General features: G+C 41.1%; 1 protein-coding gene across 2 annotated transcripts in view; it reads left to right on the forward strand.

Moving 5' to 3' along the window:
- The window catches only part of TAFA1 (TAFA chemokine like family member 1), a 469070-nt gene that overhangs the window by 400464 nt on the left and 51753 nt on the right, over nt 1–16853 (forward strand). For both annotated transcript variants that reach the window (XM_020801676.3, XM_078385106.1), the window contains exon 3: nt 9116–9256. In XM_020801676.3, coding sequence (XP_020657335.1) covers nt 9116–9256 — 141 coding nt within the window. The remainder of the gene's footprint in view (nt 1–9115; nt 9257–16853) is intronic.

Consider the following 16853-nt stretch of genomic DNA (forward strand, 5'->3'; position numbering starts at 1 on the left):
CAAAACAAAACAGCAACAACAAAACCCAAAACCCAGCCAGGATTGCATGGAGGCTCTGAGTGTATCAGCTCACACGTTCCTGTGAGGCTTATGCAACATGTGACTGCCATAATGTGCAAAATGCCCTGTGTATTTCGACTGATGCATCATTCAAACAGGGATTGAAAAGGAATTCCTACAAGGGGTGACCTTGTGTAGTGTTATAAGGTTTTTGTGAGCCCGAATGCCATGTATTCGAATCAGAGTATGGAAAGCTTATATTTGTGATCTACAACTCCCAGAACCCATAAGCCAGCCAGCCAGCCAGCTAGCACTGATATTGGCCATGGCGGCTCAAGAATTCTGGCACTTGTAGTCAAAACAATAACTTCTAAGAGTTCAGGTTTGATTCAGGTCTCACTTTGCAGGGCATCGACAGAATCAAAATCATTTGCAGGTGCACCGTCCACCACAGCCTCCCCAAACCCCTAAGGATCCTTTAGCCTTTGAGGGTGGAGCATTCTTAAAAGGTCCCTCCATTTTTATTTTATTTTACTTTATTCTGTTCTTCTCTGTGCCTGATTACTTTTTGTAAAAAAGCTTCTTCTTTTTCTTCCAGTTTTCCAGTTAGTAGTATCAGGGCTGGATATTTGTTAATACTGCTGGATTTTAATTACTTTATTAATTTTTGATGTCTTGTGAGATTTAATCATGTAAACCACCTTGGAAGAGCTTCCTTCCTGCACAGCCTAGTAATATTTTCAATAAATAAATTAGAATATCAGATTGTATAAATGAGTTATGTGGGGCAAATGTAAGTGAGGGTCATAATTAGAGTCACAAGCATCCAGAAGCCAAACTTAATTTATTAGTTGCATCCATTGGGCCTTGGCCTATGATTCCAAGAATCTTCAACTGGCTGCAGCTTCAAACTCATTCACTCTGACACACATGCATTCATTGCACCTGACCTGCCCCGGGAAGGTCCATTAAGTAGAACACTTTTCAAGCACAGATGGTCCCAAATAGCTTAATGTCTGCCTAGTGGCCAGAATAAGTGAATTCTTGATGGCCTTAGATTTCTGATCATATTCAAGCAGCCAAGGAAAGAAAATGAAAACTTGTTTATCATTTTGATAAACAGCTCCTCTCGTTGCTGCAGGAGGCTCTGTGTAACTCAGCAGAATCAAATACTATTAAATTGTCATCAGTGTAAAAAAAAATATGGAGCTTATTCGTTTCTTTAACCTGAGTCATAAGTAATGATTTCCACCATGTATCGCTCAAATCGGTACTTGCTTTTTTTTGTTAAGTTTGTTTACTGTTAAGATTTGGCTCTGTTACGGTACTAGGTATGTTATAACTCTGAAATACAAAATATGCTTTCATTATTACCTTTCAGCATGAGATAGAGACATAAAAAAATGAATATGACTGGGAAATGGCTTTTGGCTTCTGCTAGGCATGCGTGCCGAAACTTTTGCTGATTAGATATTTTATATCACAGCTGCTCGCAAAAGGTTCTCGTTGAGGGGCAAAATATTTCACTCAGCAGTGTGGCTTTGCAAGAGAGACATAATTTTCATCATTTTCAGGTGCTCTGTTCTGCCTTCAATTAAAATGAAATCATTGTGAGGAAATGGCCCTTCCTTCGGTACCAAACTCCTGGGTGTAAAAATAAACTTTTTTAAAAAAAAAAACTGGTTAAATATTTGGAATGCACATAAAGTGAGGGAAAGGAGGACTTCACACTCAAATTACTTCCAAAGGACAGCATTGAAGTGGTCATAGAAGCAGGGAGCAGTTTTCATTGGGTGAAATTGTTCATATTGGCCTGTTTAAGTAAACAAAAAATGTATGTGTGTGAAAAGGAATATCGTTGCCTCTAGTCATGTATGAGGATAGATGACGGATGCACCAAGAAATGCTGGGAACGTTTCCTAGGGACAAAGTTGCCAGTTTTACATTGATTCCTGGCAAGATCCAAGAACATACCAGTAATGTTGTTTCACAGTGATGGACTTTTTTCACATCATTCTCCTCAGCCCCTCATTTCTCTTTCTCCCATTAGCTTGTCTCTGCTGCAAGAACATTAATCACTGCATGCATGTGCGTGTTTGTGTGCAAACACCCATGTAGGCGCATGTGAAGAAATGGAAAAACTGGGGGAACATAGAATCCAGCTAGAAAATTCAGGTGTTTTTTGTTTGTGAAGGCTGGCTGAGATAGTAGAGATCAGTGCCTGCCCAGTAACAGCTGCAGCCTGTCTCAAAAGGGAAAAGAGAAGAGAAGAGCCTCGTGGCACCGTGGTTAAATTACTGTCCTGTAGCCAAAACTGTGCTCACCATCTGGGGTTCAATCCCAGGTAGCAAGGTTGACTCAGCCTTCTATCCTTCCGAGGTAGGTAAAATGAGTACGTAGCTCACGGGGGGGGGGGGAATGTGTAGCCTGCATAATTAACTTGTAAACTGCCCAGAGAGGGCTTTAAGCACTATGGGGCGGTATATAAGCAGCACGCTTTGCTTTTGCTTTCAAAGCCAAGTCAGCTTCTTCCCTGGTACTGCACTAATTAGAAGAAATTTTCAGCTGTGTGAAGGGAGAGGGAAGAAAGAGCTCTTGTCTTTGTGAACATCTGAGGAAACTTGAAGCCTGATTGGCAAACCATCTGGAAGGGTCAGGAATGGAACATTTAATGTACAAAAAGGGGTTCAGAATTTAGTTGACTTAGCTTACCTCTGAGAAGATACTATGCTCAGTTGTTGTCTTGCCATGCCTGGAAATAGGCTTCAGAATTATGCTAACTCTGCACTAATATGTATTAGGTAGATTGGTTCAGCTTTGTTTGTTTTTTTCTGGTGTATTCTTTTGAGTGTCAAAGGTTTATCTCAAATTGTATTGTATTTTACTTCAACTGCTCTTTGAAATCTTTTTTGAACTTTTTGAAACATTTTGCTTTTTGTCTTTTTATCTTATCTTAATAAAATATAAAGATCCCTCCAATTAGCTGTCTAGGTTTTGGGCTTAGAAAGCTTCTGACACTTAAACCAGGTCTTGCATTGACCAGCTACTGGTATTTTCGGTATTTTTGTGGTGCAGTGGAAACTCTACCTTGCAAGGTGGATGTATTGATTCTGAGTTCCTCAACTTGTGGGTTTATGGACTCCCTGGAAGCATTGCCAAGTCTAGGTAGACTGGAAGGTTCCATAGCCATCACCATGACTGACTATCTTGGGTTCACCCACTCTAGGATAAATAGGGTAGTGTGGCTGAGAGACTAGAGAGGGACTCCCTGAATTTGCGAACTGCTACAGTGCACACTAGGATACACATCAGAAAAATTTGCTGATGCCAAATATCAAGGAATAGCCACCACAGTTCTACTTTTATGTAATCTCTACACGGGCACTTGTCATCTTGTTGGTAGACCTAAAAACTTAATGCTGGACCTTTACTCTCATCCAGCAAGGTTATTCTGATTTCTCATTTGTTTTTGTTATGTGCCTCCAAGTCATTTTTGACTCATGGTGATCCTATGAATCAATAACTTCCAACTCACACACATACACAGAGAGGAATGTCCAGCCCCTGGTCTCAGAGATATGAAAGTCACTTAATAGGTATGGACTTTGGTTCTGCCAACTCAGCCTATGTCAATGTACTCTATGGCCCTCAACAGATGCCATAAAATATTTAATATTAGCTGCTCCAAATGCTCTTGATGTTATCCGTTATTGGGCAAACACTATCTGATATATTTGTTAAATCTACACTGGGTGCTTCTTCCAGAAAGAAACAAACAAAAATTAATTGGCCTGCTCAAGTCTTGCTAACTAAAGTTTATGCTTTCTTTTATCTAGCCAATCTGGATCATGATCATTCTTCTTTTTCTTCTGCTGTCAACGTCTCCTAGCATTGTCTCTTCAAACAAGTTTTCTCATGATATGTCCAAAGTATCATATTTGGCATTTGTGCTTCTAGAGAGAACTTGGGCTACCTTTGTTCCAGCACCCTCTTATTTGTTTTTCAGGCAATCTGTCCAATCTTTAAAGCTCTCACCATGTATCCCATTGCCATTTATAAGCACTCATCTGGTTAAGTTATGCACAACCAGGTATTACACAGACTAGAAAGGAGAGGGTATTCCCAAAAAAGGGGGTCCTCATTATCTTTTTTAACATCCAATACTGGCTAGTTAGTGTTCCAGGAATATGGAAAAATATGAATTGACATGAATATGGAGAACATGAAATAGGGAGAGATTTAGAGCATAACATGGTTAGGGCCTTCATATTAGCCCTATTACTTCAAATAGTAACAATTTCTTTGTTTCTTGTGCTGATTCCTGTTCCAGCAGGATACCCTTATTAATCCACCCAATTTAGCTAAATTTAGATTTTTAAAAACTTATAAAAAATTGCTTTCCTCCAGGCTGTTGCAGTTTTCTTGCACTCTCCACATGATTCTCCTTCATTCAAGATTCTTAAGCATGGAGTGGATAGCTAAATATTAGAGATGTGGAGGAGAGGATCCCTGGATCAGGCCGACTAGACAGACTTAGAAATCCCTTCCAGTTCTATGACTAGTGATAACTGTACCTCAAAACAGAGCAAATTCATAGTATTAAAATTGTAAAAGTCTCCTCAATAATATAGACTTCTCATCTTTAATGTATACGGGGGAAGAGAGAGAATTAAATCAGGGAATATGCTTACACTTCTTTAGTATATTACTTTGAGAAATTACTTCAAAATAATTGCCGTCTGTACTCACATAATGCTAGAGGTAAACTATAGTTACTTCCTAGCAGATATTCATTTACCTCTAATAAATGTTCTCACTCACTTTTAAATGCAGCAGTTACAGCAACAATGGGACACTGTGTAGGGATTGCAAAAGCTTCAATAAAAGTAACTTCAGTTTTCAACGTATTTCAGATGAATTTGCAGTAAGCACCAATATCTCAACATATTTCAGATGAATTTGCGGTAAGCACCAATATCTCCCCCACCCCAAGTCAAAAGAGAGGTTGGAACATGCTTTACAAACTCAGCCAGAAGCTGTGTTGGCTCAGCAGACCGTAAAATGTTCAGAGGCACCTTCCCTGTCTTTTGTGACAGTGATTTAAACTTTTAGTGTGGTTACAGCCTCGGAGGTCAATAATGCATATTTTTATACAAGTCCCTAAATATGCATTTATGACACAGACAATAATGACTCTTTGGAAGCTGTTACACGAGTCAATAATCATTTTTTTCCGTCTATAAACTTGAATGTACATTTATAAAATCTTTATCTTGTCCCTTCATCTATGTCAATGTTGCTATTCTTTGGCATGCAACATCATATTCCTTCACTGTTAATAAAAACTAAGCAGAGAATATTAAACCCAGAGGTATTGATAATGAAATTAGGGTGTATTTAAGCACAGAGCTCAAATGCGCACAATGAGAAAAGTGCATTGAAATGTCCTGAACTTTCAGTGCAGAATGAAGACACTGTGGAACATCCTGCTGCAATCTGAAGAGATGCCAGTTGCATAGGGCTGTGTGCCTGATTGTGTCACCCAGTGGCACAAGCAGGGACATGACCAAATGGGCCAGCTTCATCCAAATCACTGCAGCAGCTTCTGCACTTGGCACCTCGGTTGGATTCTGTTCCTGAGATGGGAGTCAGAGCTCTGACACGTAAATGGAGTTTTTTTAGACTACAGCTTTCAGAGTCTGCAAACGAATGCCACAGCTTTCAAAAATGCAGGCGCTGCAGTCCCCCCAAAAGTACCTTTTCCAAGCTCTGCTTGGCATTATCATGGCGTGAGTACAATTCTCGGAAAGAATCTAAGGGCAGCTCCTGAGAGATGTGAGTCTTTTCATGTTCCCTTTCTGCAATAAGTGATCTGGATGGCCTAATAGGGCATAACGGTGATAGCGTTTTAACCCACACTCTGAATTTTTTTTCCGTCAGAAAAGAGCTGTGTCAGGGACATATAAAGATGGTTTCTGCACCATACAGGAAAATGTTCCCTTGATGAGAGGAATTAAATATTAACAGTGGGGTCCATCTTGCCTTCGGTCTGCAAGCTCATCAGTGCTGAGGCCCACGAGTACCTGAGCTAAGGTCTTTTACCTTAACAGGCATCAACTGGTTTTGATGTACTCCTTCTGAAAGCTGAAGACCTAAATATTTAAAATTTACATCAGACTTTCCCCAAAACTTTAAGGGGGTCACTCTTAGCTGGAAGCCTTTTTATGTATCATTTAAAACGGGTAGTTGGCCTTTAGGTTCATTTGCAAAAACAACTGTGTCAACACAATGTTGCCTCAACATGGAGAAAGGATGAAAACAGGAAGTTGGGGAGAAACAGCTGATATTAGGGACATGTTCTCATACAAATTTGTTTTTCCTGTTTGTTTAAAATATTTTTACCTCACCTTTTTTCTTTAAAGGACCCAAGGCAGTTTAATTTCCACAGTGCCTCAAACCGGTCTGGTCCCCTGAATAGCTTGGTCACATGCCATACAATGTCTCTGCCACACCCATTAAAAACTCTCTGGTAGTTTAGCTTCGAAGTTAGGGGTGAAGACTGGGGTTCTGCACATGTCTTGGATTATCACTTCCATAGACTCTAACGAGGAACTCTATGAGATTGTTGAGAATATGATTAAATCTGAAGGGCCAGAGATTCCCCGTTCCTCCTCTAAGTCTTGGTTACCTGTCAGTCAGCAGACAGTCATACAAAGAGAAGAAGAACATTTTCTTGTATTTGACTGTAGCTCCCAGAAACCAAGAGCGCTGGCCATGTTAGATTTCCCCCTGCACTGAGCAGGGGGTTGGACTGGATCGCCTTATAGGCTGCTTCTAACTTCATGATTCTATGATTCCAGTAGATGTATTTCAAAAGACAAAAACCCCAAACATTTGGTGTTTACCCACACAGTCCCAAGAGTTTCCTTCAAATGGCAGCTTATTCTTGCCTCTCTGCCAATTTTGGGCTTGTTTGTTTGCTTAATGCACCTGGACACAAAAATGTAAAGTTGTAAACTGATAGAGACCAATTCTGAAGAAATAGGATGGCTCTAATAGTGATGCTACAGAGTTTATTTATCAGTTTTGAACTGTGCACATTTTTCTTGCTCTATAGTTTGTGTTCAACTTCTCTCTCTCTCTCATACACACACACACACAGAGAGAGAGAGAGAGAGAGAGAGGGAGGGAGGGAGGGAGAACTCTGTGTCTGTTTTTCTCAAACTAGCTAGCACAGGTCCCCTCACAGTGTCGTGCATTGTTTTTTATTTGAATATCACCCACAGAGAAAATGTAGGAAACTGTCTTATACCAAGTCTGGCCACTATTGTACCTTATAATGACAGCAACCAGGAGTTCACAATGGTGTCTCTCCAGATGTTGTTGGAGTGTAGCTTCTATCAGCCCTTCTCTCCCACTGCCCTTGCACAGGTGTATGTGGATCATGTCAGTCTGTTCAAATGCTTGGCTCAGTGTGTGCAAGTTAAGGATAGACCAAGAAGAATTTGTTACTTCTGAGAGCAAGGTCTCATTACACAAATATTTTATAATAGCTCCCATATGGCTGTGCAGTGTTTGAACAATAGCAATGACTCAGCTCCCAAGCCAGCTACACCAGAGCACAGTTTGCTGTCCTCTGAAGATGCCGGCCACAGAGACTGGCGAAACGTTAGGAAGGACAACCTCCAGAACACGGCCAAAGAGCCCGAAAAACCCACAACAACCATTAGATCCCGGCCATGAAAGCCTTTGCGAATACAGTAACGAGATAGCTCTTTTATGGGATTAGTGTTACAGATGGACAGATAAACCATTGCTCACAATTTTTCTGCTATGTGACCTATACACAACTAAACATCCACTGTCATGGCATGAAAGTTGATGGATTCCTGGCCTCACATTTATCTGGCAAGTCTGATACTGGTGCAGGTTTGAGCTGCAACCCTTTTTTTTTTCTTTTTTCTTTTTTCTTTTTTCTTTTCTTTTTTTGAATCCTAAATTTGAACACAAAATTCTCATGCAGCTTTTCAACATTTTGCATATGCATGCAAATATGATTTGACAAAATGTGCAACAAAAATCAGGTTGTCCGTGATAGACTCATTCTGCTTGCAGAAGAAACTGGCCACTTATACTTACGCATTTTTGCTTATGTGCTGGAGATAAAATTGTTACTGAAAGTCAATGACATGGGCAAATACTGTACTTGTATGAGAGAGTATTTAATCGGCTACCTGTTAGATGGCATATATGAACTCTAATCATCTAGCCATTATGTTTTTAATGTATTCTGGACTTAGGGCTCACTGCATTTATGGGGAGTGCACTCACCTGGTGACATGCCTCATCTTCCTATTCTTCTCATCCTACTGTGTGGTTCAGAAAGGTCTTAGATACACAGAATAAGGATATTTTAGGAGTATATTGTGGTTTTGGCCTTTGGCACCGGTGATGATCAGGAGACTATAACTAATATTACAGAAGGAGAACTGTGAGTGTCTTACAAAGCTGACTAGTCAGTTTCTAGTTCTGCAGCTGTGGCATTAAGTCATTCTAATGAGCACCACTGCAGTACAACCTGACCTCTGCAAAGGACGGACAGGAAGGCAGCATTCTTTATCTCATTGTCACGCTGTTGGTGGCCTCCCTTGATTCTGGTGTTCTAGATAAACACACCACGAGAGCCAGTGTGGGGCCATGATCGGGGCCTGGCAGGCCCACATTCTAGTCCCTAATGAATCACTGTCATGGGATGACTTGTCTCTCTATCTCTGCCTCCGAAATTGGCCTATTGCACAGGACTGTTGTGGAGATAAGTAGTGAAGAAGTAGTGTGTGCTAAAAGCCGGGACACATGGTGGACTACAAGCTTGACTTCCAGCTCCCTGGATGAAAAACAGGATGTAAAAGTCACCAATGAATGGTGTGAATAATAAATAGCACAATTGTGTTGAAAAAAAGAAACACATCACATGTTGGAAGCACTTTCTTCTGTACTAAAGGTGTGAAGTACTGTACCATGTTTGTTTCTTCTCTTGGTTTATTTTTTTTTTTTATTGTCCAGAGAAGATTTCCTAATCATTGCATCTTTTTTTTTGTTTTTCCTTTGTTTTCAGAAGGAGGAACGTGTGAAGTTATAGCAGCGCATAGATGTTGTAATAAGAATCGGATTGAGGAGAGATCACAAACAGTAAAATGCTCCTGTCTACCTGGGAAAGTGGCTGGGACAACGCGGAACAGACCATCGTGTGTGGACGGCAAGTATCTTGTAGCAAAACGCCATCGGATATGTTAGCCAGCCATTCTCAACAGGAGTCACCCTGAATGTCTGTTAAGCTATCAGTCTTTGCATTCAGTTTCTTGGCTTCGTGGTACATGGGTGAACACAAGATCATAGTACCATAGAATAATGAAGATGGAGGGGGCCTATAAGGCCATTGGAATCCAACCTTCTCCTCAATGCAGGAATCCAAATCAATGTATTACTGTAGGTAGGATGGGGTAGAGAACCTTTGGCCTTCCAGATAGTTTTAGATACAACTCTCATGATCATATGTTCTTGACCATGATGGGTAGGGGCTGCTGGGAATAGTAGACCGAGATTTCTGCAACCGTAACCTATTGCTAACAACCTGGTTTGCATGTAGGATTGATATTGGTTTACATCTAGATAGTGAGAAGTGTGCATATATTGAAGGTTTTGAAGAACATTGAATAGTCAAATTGCAATTCTGAGTATTCTTACTTTAATAATAATGATATTCATGTGACATCAAGTTAATTCTGACTTATGGTGGTCCTTTTCAGAGTCTTCTAGGTAGGAAATCCTCAGAAGTGGTTTATTATTCCTCTCTTCTGGGGGTTCCCTGGGACTGTTCTGCCTGCCCAGGGACACACACACTGGCTCTACCTGCTGGAGGCAGAGTGGAGAATCAAACTCTCAACCTCCGACTCTGTTGCCAGATACCTAAACCACTGAGTTGATCCAGCCAGCTGTGCTCACTTTACAGCCAGTTTTAAAAAGCACCATTTCCAAGCTCTGAGGAAAGAAGCAGAATAACGCCCTGCACTAATGAGGCGGTATACACACATATAGAATTAATTACTTAATAATGAATAAAAACTGATGAGTGTGACAAACAAGAATCACACACATCCAGAAACTGTTGAATTCAAAAATTGTCAGTTCCTTCCTTGCCAGTTTTTATTTCCTAAAATCACAGTGTAGAAAGCAAATGCAGTGTGATTTCAAATGTTTGGGCTCCAAAAGTTGACAATGAACGGTTGATTTCTTTGGAGAATGATTGAAACCAGTTTCCCTTATTTAACAACAATGATTGCATATTTATGCACCTACTCGTGACTACACAGCAAGGGGAATTTAATTTCGCTCGCATTCATTAGCTGTGACGTTGCACTAGGGAATTCAGGTTTTCCCAGTTTTCTCCACCTTAACTAGCCACACAAGGAGGGGGGGGCGAGCCTTCCCCCCCCCCCAAGTAAACCAGCCGGTGGTGCAGTCAAAAGCCAACTGCCTAACACAATGAGATAGTTTGTGATCAAGGCTGTGTAATATAGTTAGCTTTGTTGTGAGCTGTAAAAACACACAACAGGCTTTTCCTTTACTTGTCAAGAAAAAATAAAAATAAAAAAATTGAAGAGCAAGCCAGGAGGGGACTCTTATTAATTTATTTAACTTATCCATAGGCCACCTTTCTCCCGATAATGGGAATCAAGTAGGCTCACAGTATTAAAAGGAATAGAATTACAAACACAGTAAGATACATTAAAAACCATTAAACTATAAAACTGATTAAAATACAACTGAATAATTAAAAATAGGTAAAACATGAAAAACTGTCTTAAGAAAAAAAAAGATTCAGGGACTCAATCATGATTATTTAAACACCTGCCTGAAAAGGTGGGCCTTCAGCTGTCAGAAAGTTAAAAGGGAGGAAGCCAGCCTAACCTCCCGAGGGAGAGCATTCCGTAACCTGGGAGCACCCACAGAGAAGCCCCCCTCTCATGTCCCCATCAACGGTGCCTGTAGTAACAATGGGACCAAGAGGAGGGTCCTCTTATGAGCTTAAGCACTGAGAAAGTTCATATGGGGAGATACGGTCCTTCAGGTAGCCTGGGCACAAACCGTATAGACCTTTTTAGTTAATGACCAGCACTTTGAATGGGACCCAGAAACGGACTAGTAGCCAGTGCAGTTGTTGTAACAGGAGCTTTATATGCTCGCTATAACTGGCCCCAGTCAGCAGTCTGGCTATTGCATTTTGAACCAGCTGCTGTCTTCAAACCATCTTCAAAAGTGGCCCCATGTAGAGTACATTACAGTAATCAAAGTGAAATGTAACTAAGGCATGCATCACTATAGCCAAATCAGACATCTCAAAGAAAGGACGCAGCTAGCTCACCAGTTTTAACTGTGCAAACACACTCCTGGCCATGGCTGAAACCTGGGCATCCAGGCAGGCGAAATTAAATTCCCCTTGCTATGTAGTCACAGCCTCAGATGCATGAATTCAGGAGTACACCCAAGGTGTGAACCGGAGTTTTCGGGGGGGGGGGTGTAACCCCATCCAGCACAGGTTGCATCCCTGTTCCCTATCTGCCTTCTGGTTCAACAGGAGCACCTCTGTCTTGTCTGGCTTAAGTTTCAGTTTGATTGCCTTCATCCAGCCCATTAGTGATATCAGGTACTAGTGTAGAACCAAGACAGCTTACTTTGAATTGGATGGAAAGGAGAGATAGAGTTGAGTGTCAACCTCTCCCAGCAGTTTCATGTAGATGCTACAGAGCTTGAGGGACAAAACAGAACCTTGGGGAAGGCCAATGGTCAGGGTATTTAACAGGAGGCTCCTAGCACCATCTCCCTTCCAGAGAGGATCAAAGTCATTGTAAAATAGTGCCTCCAAGACCCATCCAAGAGAGATGGTCCAGAAGGATACTATGGTTGATGGTTTCAAAAGCTGCTGAGAGGTCCAGCAGACTTAAACTCCAGAAAGGTGTCCCAATCTTCTTTCCTCAAGTAAATAAGTGTGCTGCTTATTAAATCAATTTAAAGTGCAGGGGGTGGGATAAAAATATTTCTGACTGGACTTTGCAAAGTACTGGATTCCTTCCCTCCAGGACATACAAACTGTAAGGAAAAAAAGAGTTGAGGGGGGAAAGGATGTGCGTCAATCAATCAATCAATTAATCTTTATTTGCGGTCTCTGACCCAATAAGATACATACATGTAATATTTAAAATAAATGGAAGCAAGTAAAACATTTCAAGATAGCTAAAACAGTATAGATAAAATAGGTTACCCATACATTTTTTTAAATGATGGGTTAGGTAGAGGTCAAGATTGTTTTTCATATTCTTTGGGCAGAGAGAAAGGAAATTAGCCACTGATTTGGTGGTTAAGGATGTGTGTCCATGTGTGTGTGTGCAGGCACAGTTTCTCATTTATCATGAAGCAAGAAGTGAGGAAGAAGGTGTGTGTGTGTGTGTGTGTGCATCTGCACACCGCTGGTTTTCCCTTTTCTCTTCTTTGATTCTGATCTATTCAGTTTTTTAAAAAGCAGAGGCCTACGGATGGGGAGAAACTTTGGATTTGGGTGGGGAACTTCTCATTCACATGCCCCTTTACATCGTGTGATCCACAACAACAAAAAAATACATCAGTGCACCACAAATTCATAGTATTTCCTGCATTTTTTGTCTGTGTGGTCAGGCTCTGAGTCAGAGTTTCTATGTATATTATGGTGTGAGTGTACAATTCCCTATCAAATGTATGCAATTCTCCCTACATTGGATAGAGCAACATATAATATATAATATAATATAAATGTGCAGTATGTAATATGGTACGGCTGTGGTATCCACGGGGGATATAGTTCCAAACCGCCGCAGATGCTTGAAATAGTGGATAAGTGAAGCACTCACTTCCAGTTTCTTTGGTATCCATGAGAGAGGGGGTCCTGGCCCAGGACTGGATTCCCTGCCCTTTGCTCACAGGAGAGGCTTCCCTGAATCCAGCAACTGCTGCTTGCCCGCCTCTGTAAATGTAGCATCTCCATTTCGCTGGAAGCTGCTTCTCTTGGAGACATCAGGCCAAGAATGCATTTCCCTTAAGCTCCGATTTCAAACCTCCACTTCCTTGTGGCTATATCCACTCATGGAAAAGGCTTCAGGAGTTAACCTCGAGGCAAAATCCGGAGCTGGAGTCCCGAAGGCAGCATGTGTCGTTCTGCCAACTCCTGCGACATTGCTGGAACCAGTTGCATTGGCTCTTGCCTTTCCATTGGACAATTTCAGCAATGTGGAGAGGGGGGATCTGCTGTTTGGGTAACAGCCTATCCTCCATATTACCTTACCCGGGCTTCATGCTCTGGAGAGGACACTCCTCGATTCAGAGCATGTTACCATAGTCTTTCGAGACTGAAGGATGCCTATACTATGTAGCATAGCCCAGTTCCATCTATTGGTCAGTCTTTGTAATATACCTCGGGAACAGGTTTTTTTTTTAGTTGTTGTTTTTCCAGGCAATGGATAAGTGAAACTGTGGTTGCTAATCCTGTAGACATGGTGGTCATACTGTATACAAATTTTAATAATACATAAATATAAAGCATGAAGTCCTCAGAATTCTGGCTGAAGGAATTCCTCATGAATTCTTGGGGCTGAAGTTGAAGAAATGCCAGCTGAGATGGGTAGAAGCTAATCATGCAAAATGTTGATAGGATATTATGTTGCCTACCGTTGACACGGAGCATTGTTCAAAACAGGAAAGAAAACTTGTCCATACATATACAGTACTTCCAAATGAGCATTGATCCAGATAGACCTTTGAGTCATCACCTTTGCGCTTTTCATGATGTTTCTTTTAGGGCAAAATGTTTCTAAACTGGGAAAAAAAAGTATATGTGGCATTCCGTGAGAGTTATACAATGTATACAAGTGTTTGCTTGTTTCTTGGCACTTGTTTGTCTAGTCACTGTGTAAAGTTGGCTTGTTCATAGGCAAGCATTGCTGCTGAATGTTGATCCCATCCCCAGATCTTGAATAATGTGTGTATGGTTACTGCTTTTATTTTCCAAGTTATCTCTTTGTGCCGCTGCTTCTTTGTTTGTGTCGATACATTAACGATTCAGGTGGCTCTAGTGGATGAGATTTAATTAATGTGTTTTAGAATTAGGTGCAAGCCAGTTCAGCAATTTCAGCCACGTAATGAATGTTGTGTAAATACTTGAATAACTGGATGAAGTAAGTGTGCGTTTAGGAGAGCAATGCAATTTCCTCACATATTTTCTCCTGATTTTTCCAAGATCCAGGCTTTCATCTGTTTCTTTCCAAGAGATCTGTATGTGTGTGTGTCTGTGTCCGTTTCTGTGTGTGTAGCCCATAGGTCTACCTGTAAAAAATATGAAAGCAGAGTTGGATAATATCTTAATGGCATCTAGATTAAAATTTAGTTCTCAAAAAACCGTGCTTTATGAAAGTGGGATGTTGTGTTTCTCTGACCATGATTCAGAATGCCAGATAGTGGCCCAACATTGCTGCACTATATTGTGCAGCATGCATTGCCAGCATGAAAAAGAAGGCCAAATTTTATATGGAAAAGGATGGTCTTAATGTTGGGAGCACCCATGGCAGTAGTCAAGATGGTCTACAACAGTGGTCCCCAACCTTGGGCTTCCAGATGTTCTTGGACTTCAACTCCCAGAAATCCTGGCCAGCAGAGGCAGTGGTGAAGGCTTCTGGGAGTTGTAGTTCAAGAACATCTGGAGGCCCAAGGTTGGGGATCACTCGTCTACAAGATATCCTCTTATGCTCACTACTAGACATGGACACTTTGTATTAGTTTCCCTGGAACGTGGGGCGCTCAGTTCTGTCATCATTGTCATGCCAATCCTGGAAGGAGCCCAGCTGGCCCTTCCCTTTCTCCCATGCAGCTGACCACTCATTGGCTGAGCAGGGAGATTCTCCATCTTGCCTCCACGCTGAAGTGGTCAGCTGTGCTGGGAGGTGGGGAAGGACCAGCCAGGCTCCTTCCAAGATTGGTACGACAATGATGACTACAAAGCCAAGTGAACCGGCGTAACATATGCTGAACCCAGTAAGTGAACCGGTGACTTCTAGGGGGTGGGATTGGGGCATTCCTCCAGAGAAATAAATACAATGTGTCCATGTCTACTCACTACCATTCACAAAGTGTCATCATGCAAGGAAAATCTCAGAAGCTGTCTCCTTTTTTTCATCAGTCAACCATTTCTCACCCAAGCACACAAAGCAATTGTCGGGCCTGTTTTTCAACAAGTATGAATGGTAGAAGTATCCAGTGCTAGAGGACCCCAGAAAATGAGCATGTGATCTATACTCTTGTTGCTCAGGGAGGACAAAAGCAAGACCATATTGCTGTGGGCCTCTCTGTCAAAATATTTTGAAGGACATAATGAAACGGTAGGCAAACTGAAGAAGAAAAGCTAGTATATATTGGACCAAAACCTCCATGAACATGTTGTGTGGATGTTTTCCAAAGCTGTCTCCTCACCTTTTGAAATATAAAAAAGGGAGAGATGGGAATTATCAATGACTGTCAGTGGAAACCAAGGTCAAAATCATCTATACTATGTGAAAGAAAGACTGTGAAGAAAGTCAGGGACAAAAATCAACTTATTGGTAAGGCTTGCCTCTGACAATATATTTCAAGGGCGTTGATTTTTGTCCCTGACTTATCAATAACAATGGGGCCGTCCTACAATGCACACATAATGAGAATACAGAACTGACCAGAAAAGACAATATGCTGGGGAAAAATTGGGGGTGGGCTGTATAAAGAGAGAAAGACCTAACATGAGGTAGATTATCTCAACAGAGGAAGCCATAGCTGTAAGTTTGCAAGATTTGAGCAGGACTGACTGGAAAACACAATATTGTTAGGAAGAAGGAGCAGCAGGATGAGAGAATAACCTAACATGAGATGTTATTGGTTTGTAAGATCTGAGCAGAGCTGTTAACGATAAGACATTTTGGAGATCATTAACACATATAGCCAACACACATCAGAAGTGACTGGATGGAACATAACATCTTCAGCTTGCTTTTCTTAATTGCTAGACAATTGTATAGTGACAAGCCAAATGGAATGGTTGGGGGAGAAAACCCCAACAAACCAGCAGTTTCACAGCTTAAATAAGTGAGCTTCTGAATATTTGTTTAAACATTTTTACACATTTTTAAACATTTTTACAACCTGGCACAGAATCCCTTTCCCAGCACCAACATCTGTTTGGCCAGGAAGGAGTTAAAAAGTTCTCATGTGAGTCAGCTGATTGAGCCCTGATGGAGAAGGTCAAAAGTTCATATCTGGAGCTGATTTCCCTCAGAAGACTGGTGTTGGGAGCCTGGTTTCAGAAATATTAACTCAGAGTTGGACAAAAATGATTTCTCTGTGCATTTGCAATGCAGAACTACTTTGAATGTGGTTCCTTGAAGAAGTGGACTTGTCCAAGCTTAAACTATAGCAGTTAGTCTTTAATGTGCCACAACATTTTTGTCTTTTGTCTTTCTTGTTTTTGTTTTTGCCTGATATCCTAGGACAGACTAAAACAGCTATCTCTTCCAAAACCCTCACAAACTTTGTGCTAATTACCTGGAGATATATGGAAAAATGTCCCTATCCACAGTACTGTAATGCTATTAGTTTATTTAAAGCAAGCCAGGTTTTTTGACTCTTCGAAGAAAACTTGTCTTTTGACTTTTTCTGTGACCTTTCATTACCTCCAAACATTCCCCTTTTCAGGTCACAAAGTTGTAACAATGTATCTACTTTGGAACAGTCATGGGGATAAGCAG

The sequence above is a fragment of the Pogona vitticeps genome, chromosome 2 (assembly GCF_051106095.1).
Source record: "Pogona vitticeps strain Pit_001003342236 chromosome 2, PviZW2.1, whole genome shotgun sequence".
Taxonomy (NCBI): domain Eukaryota; kingdom Metazoa; phylum Chordata; class Lepidosauria; order Squamata; family Agamidae; genus Pogona; species Pogona vitticeps.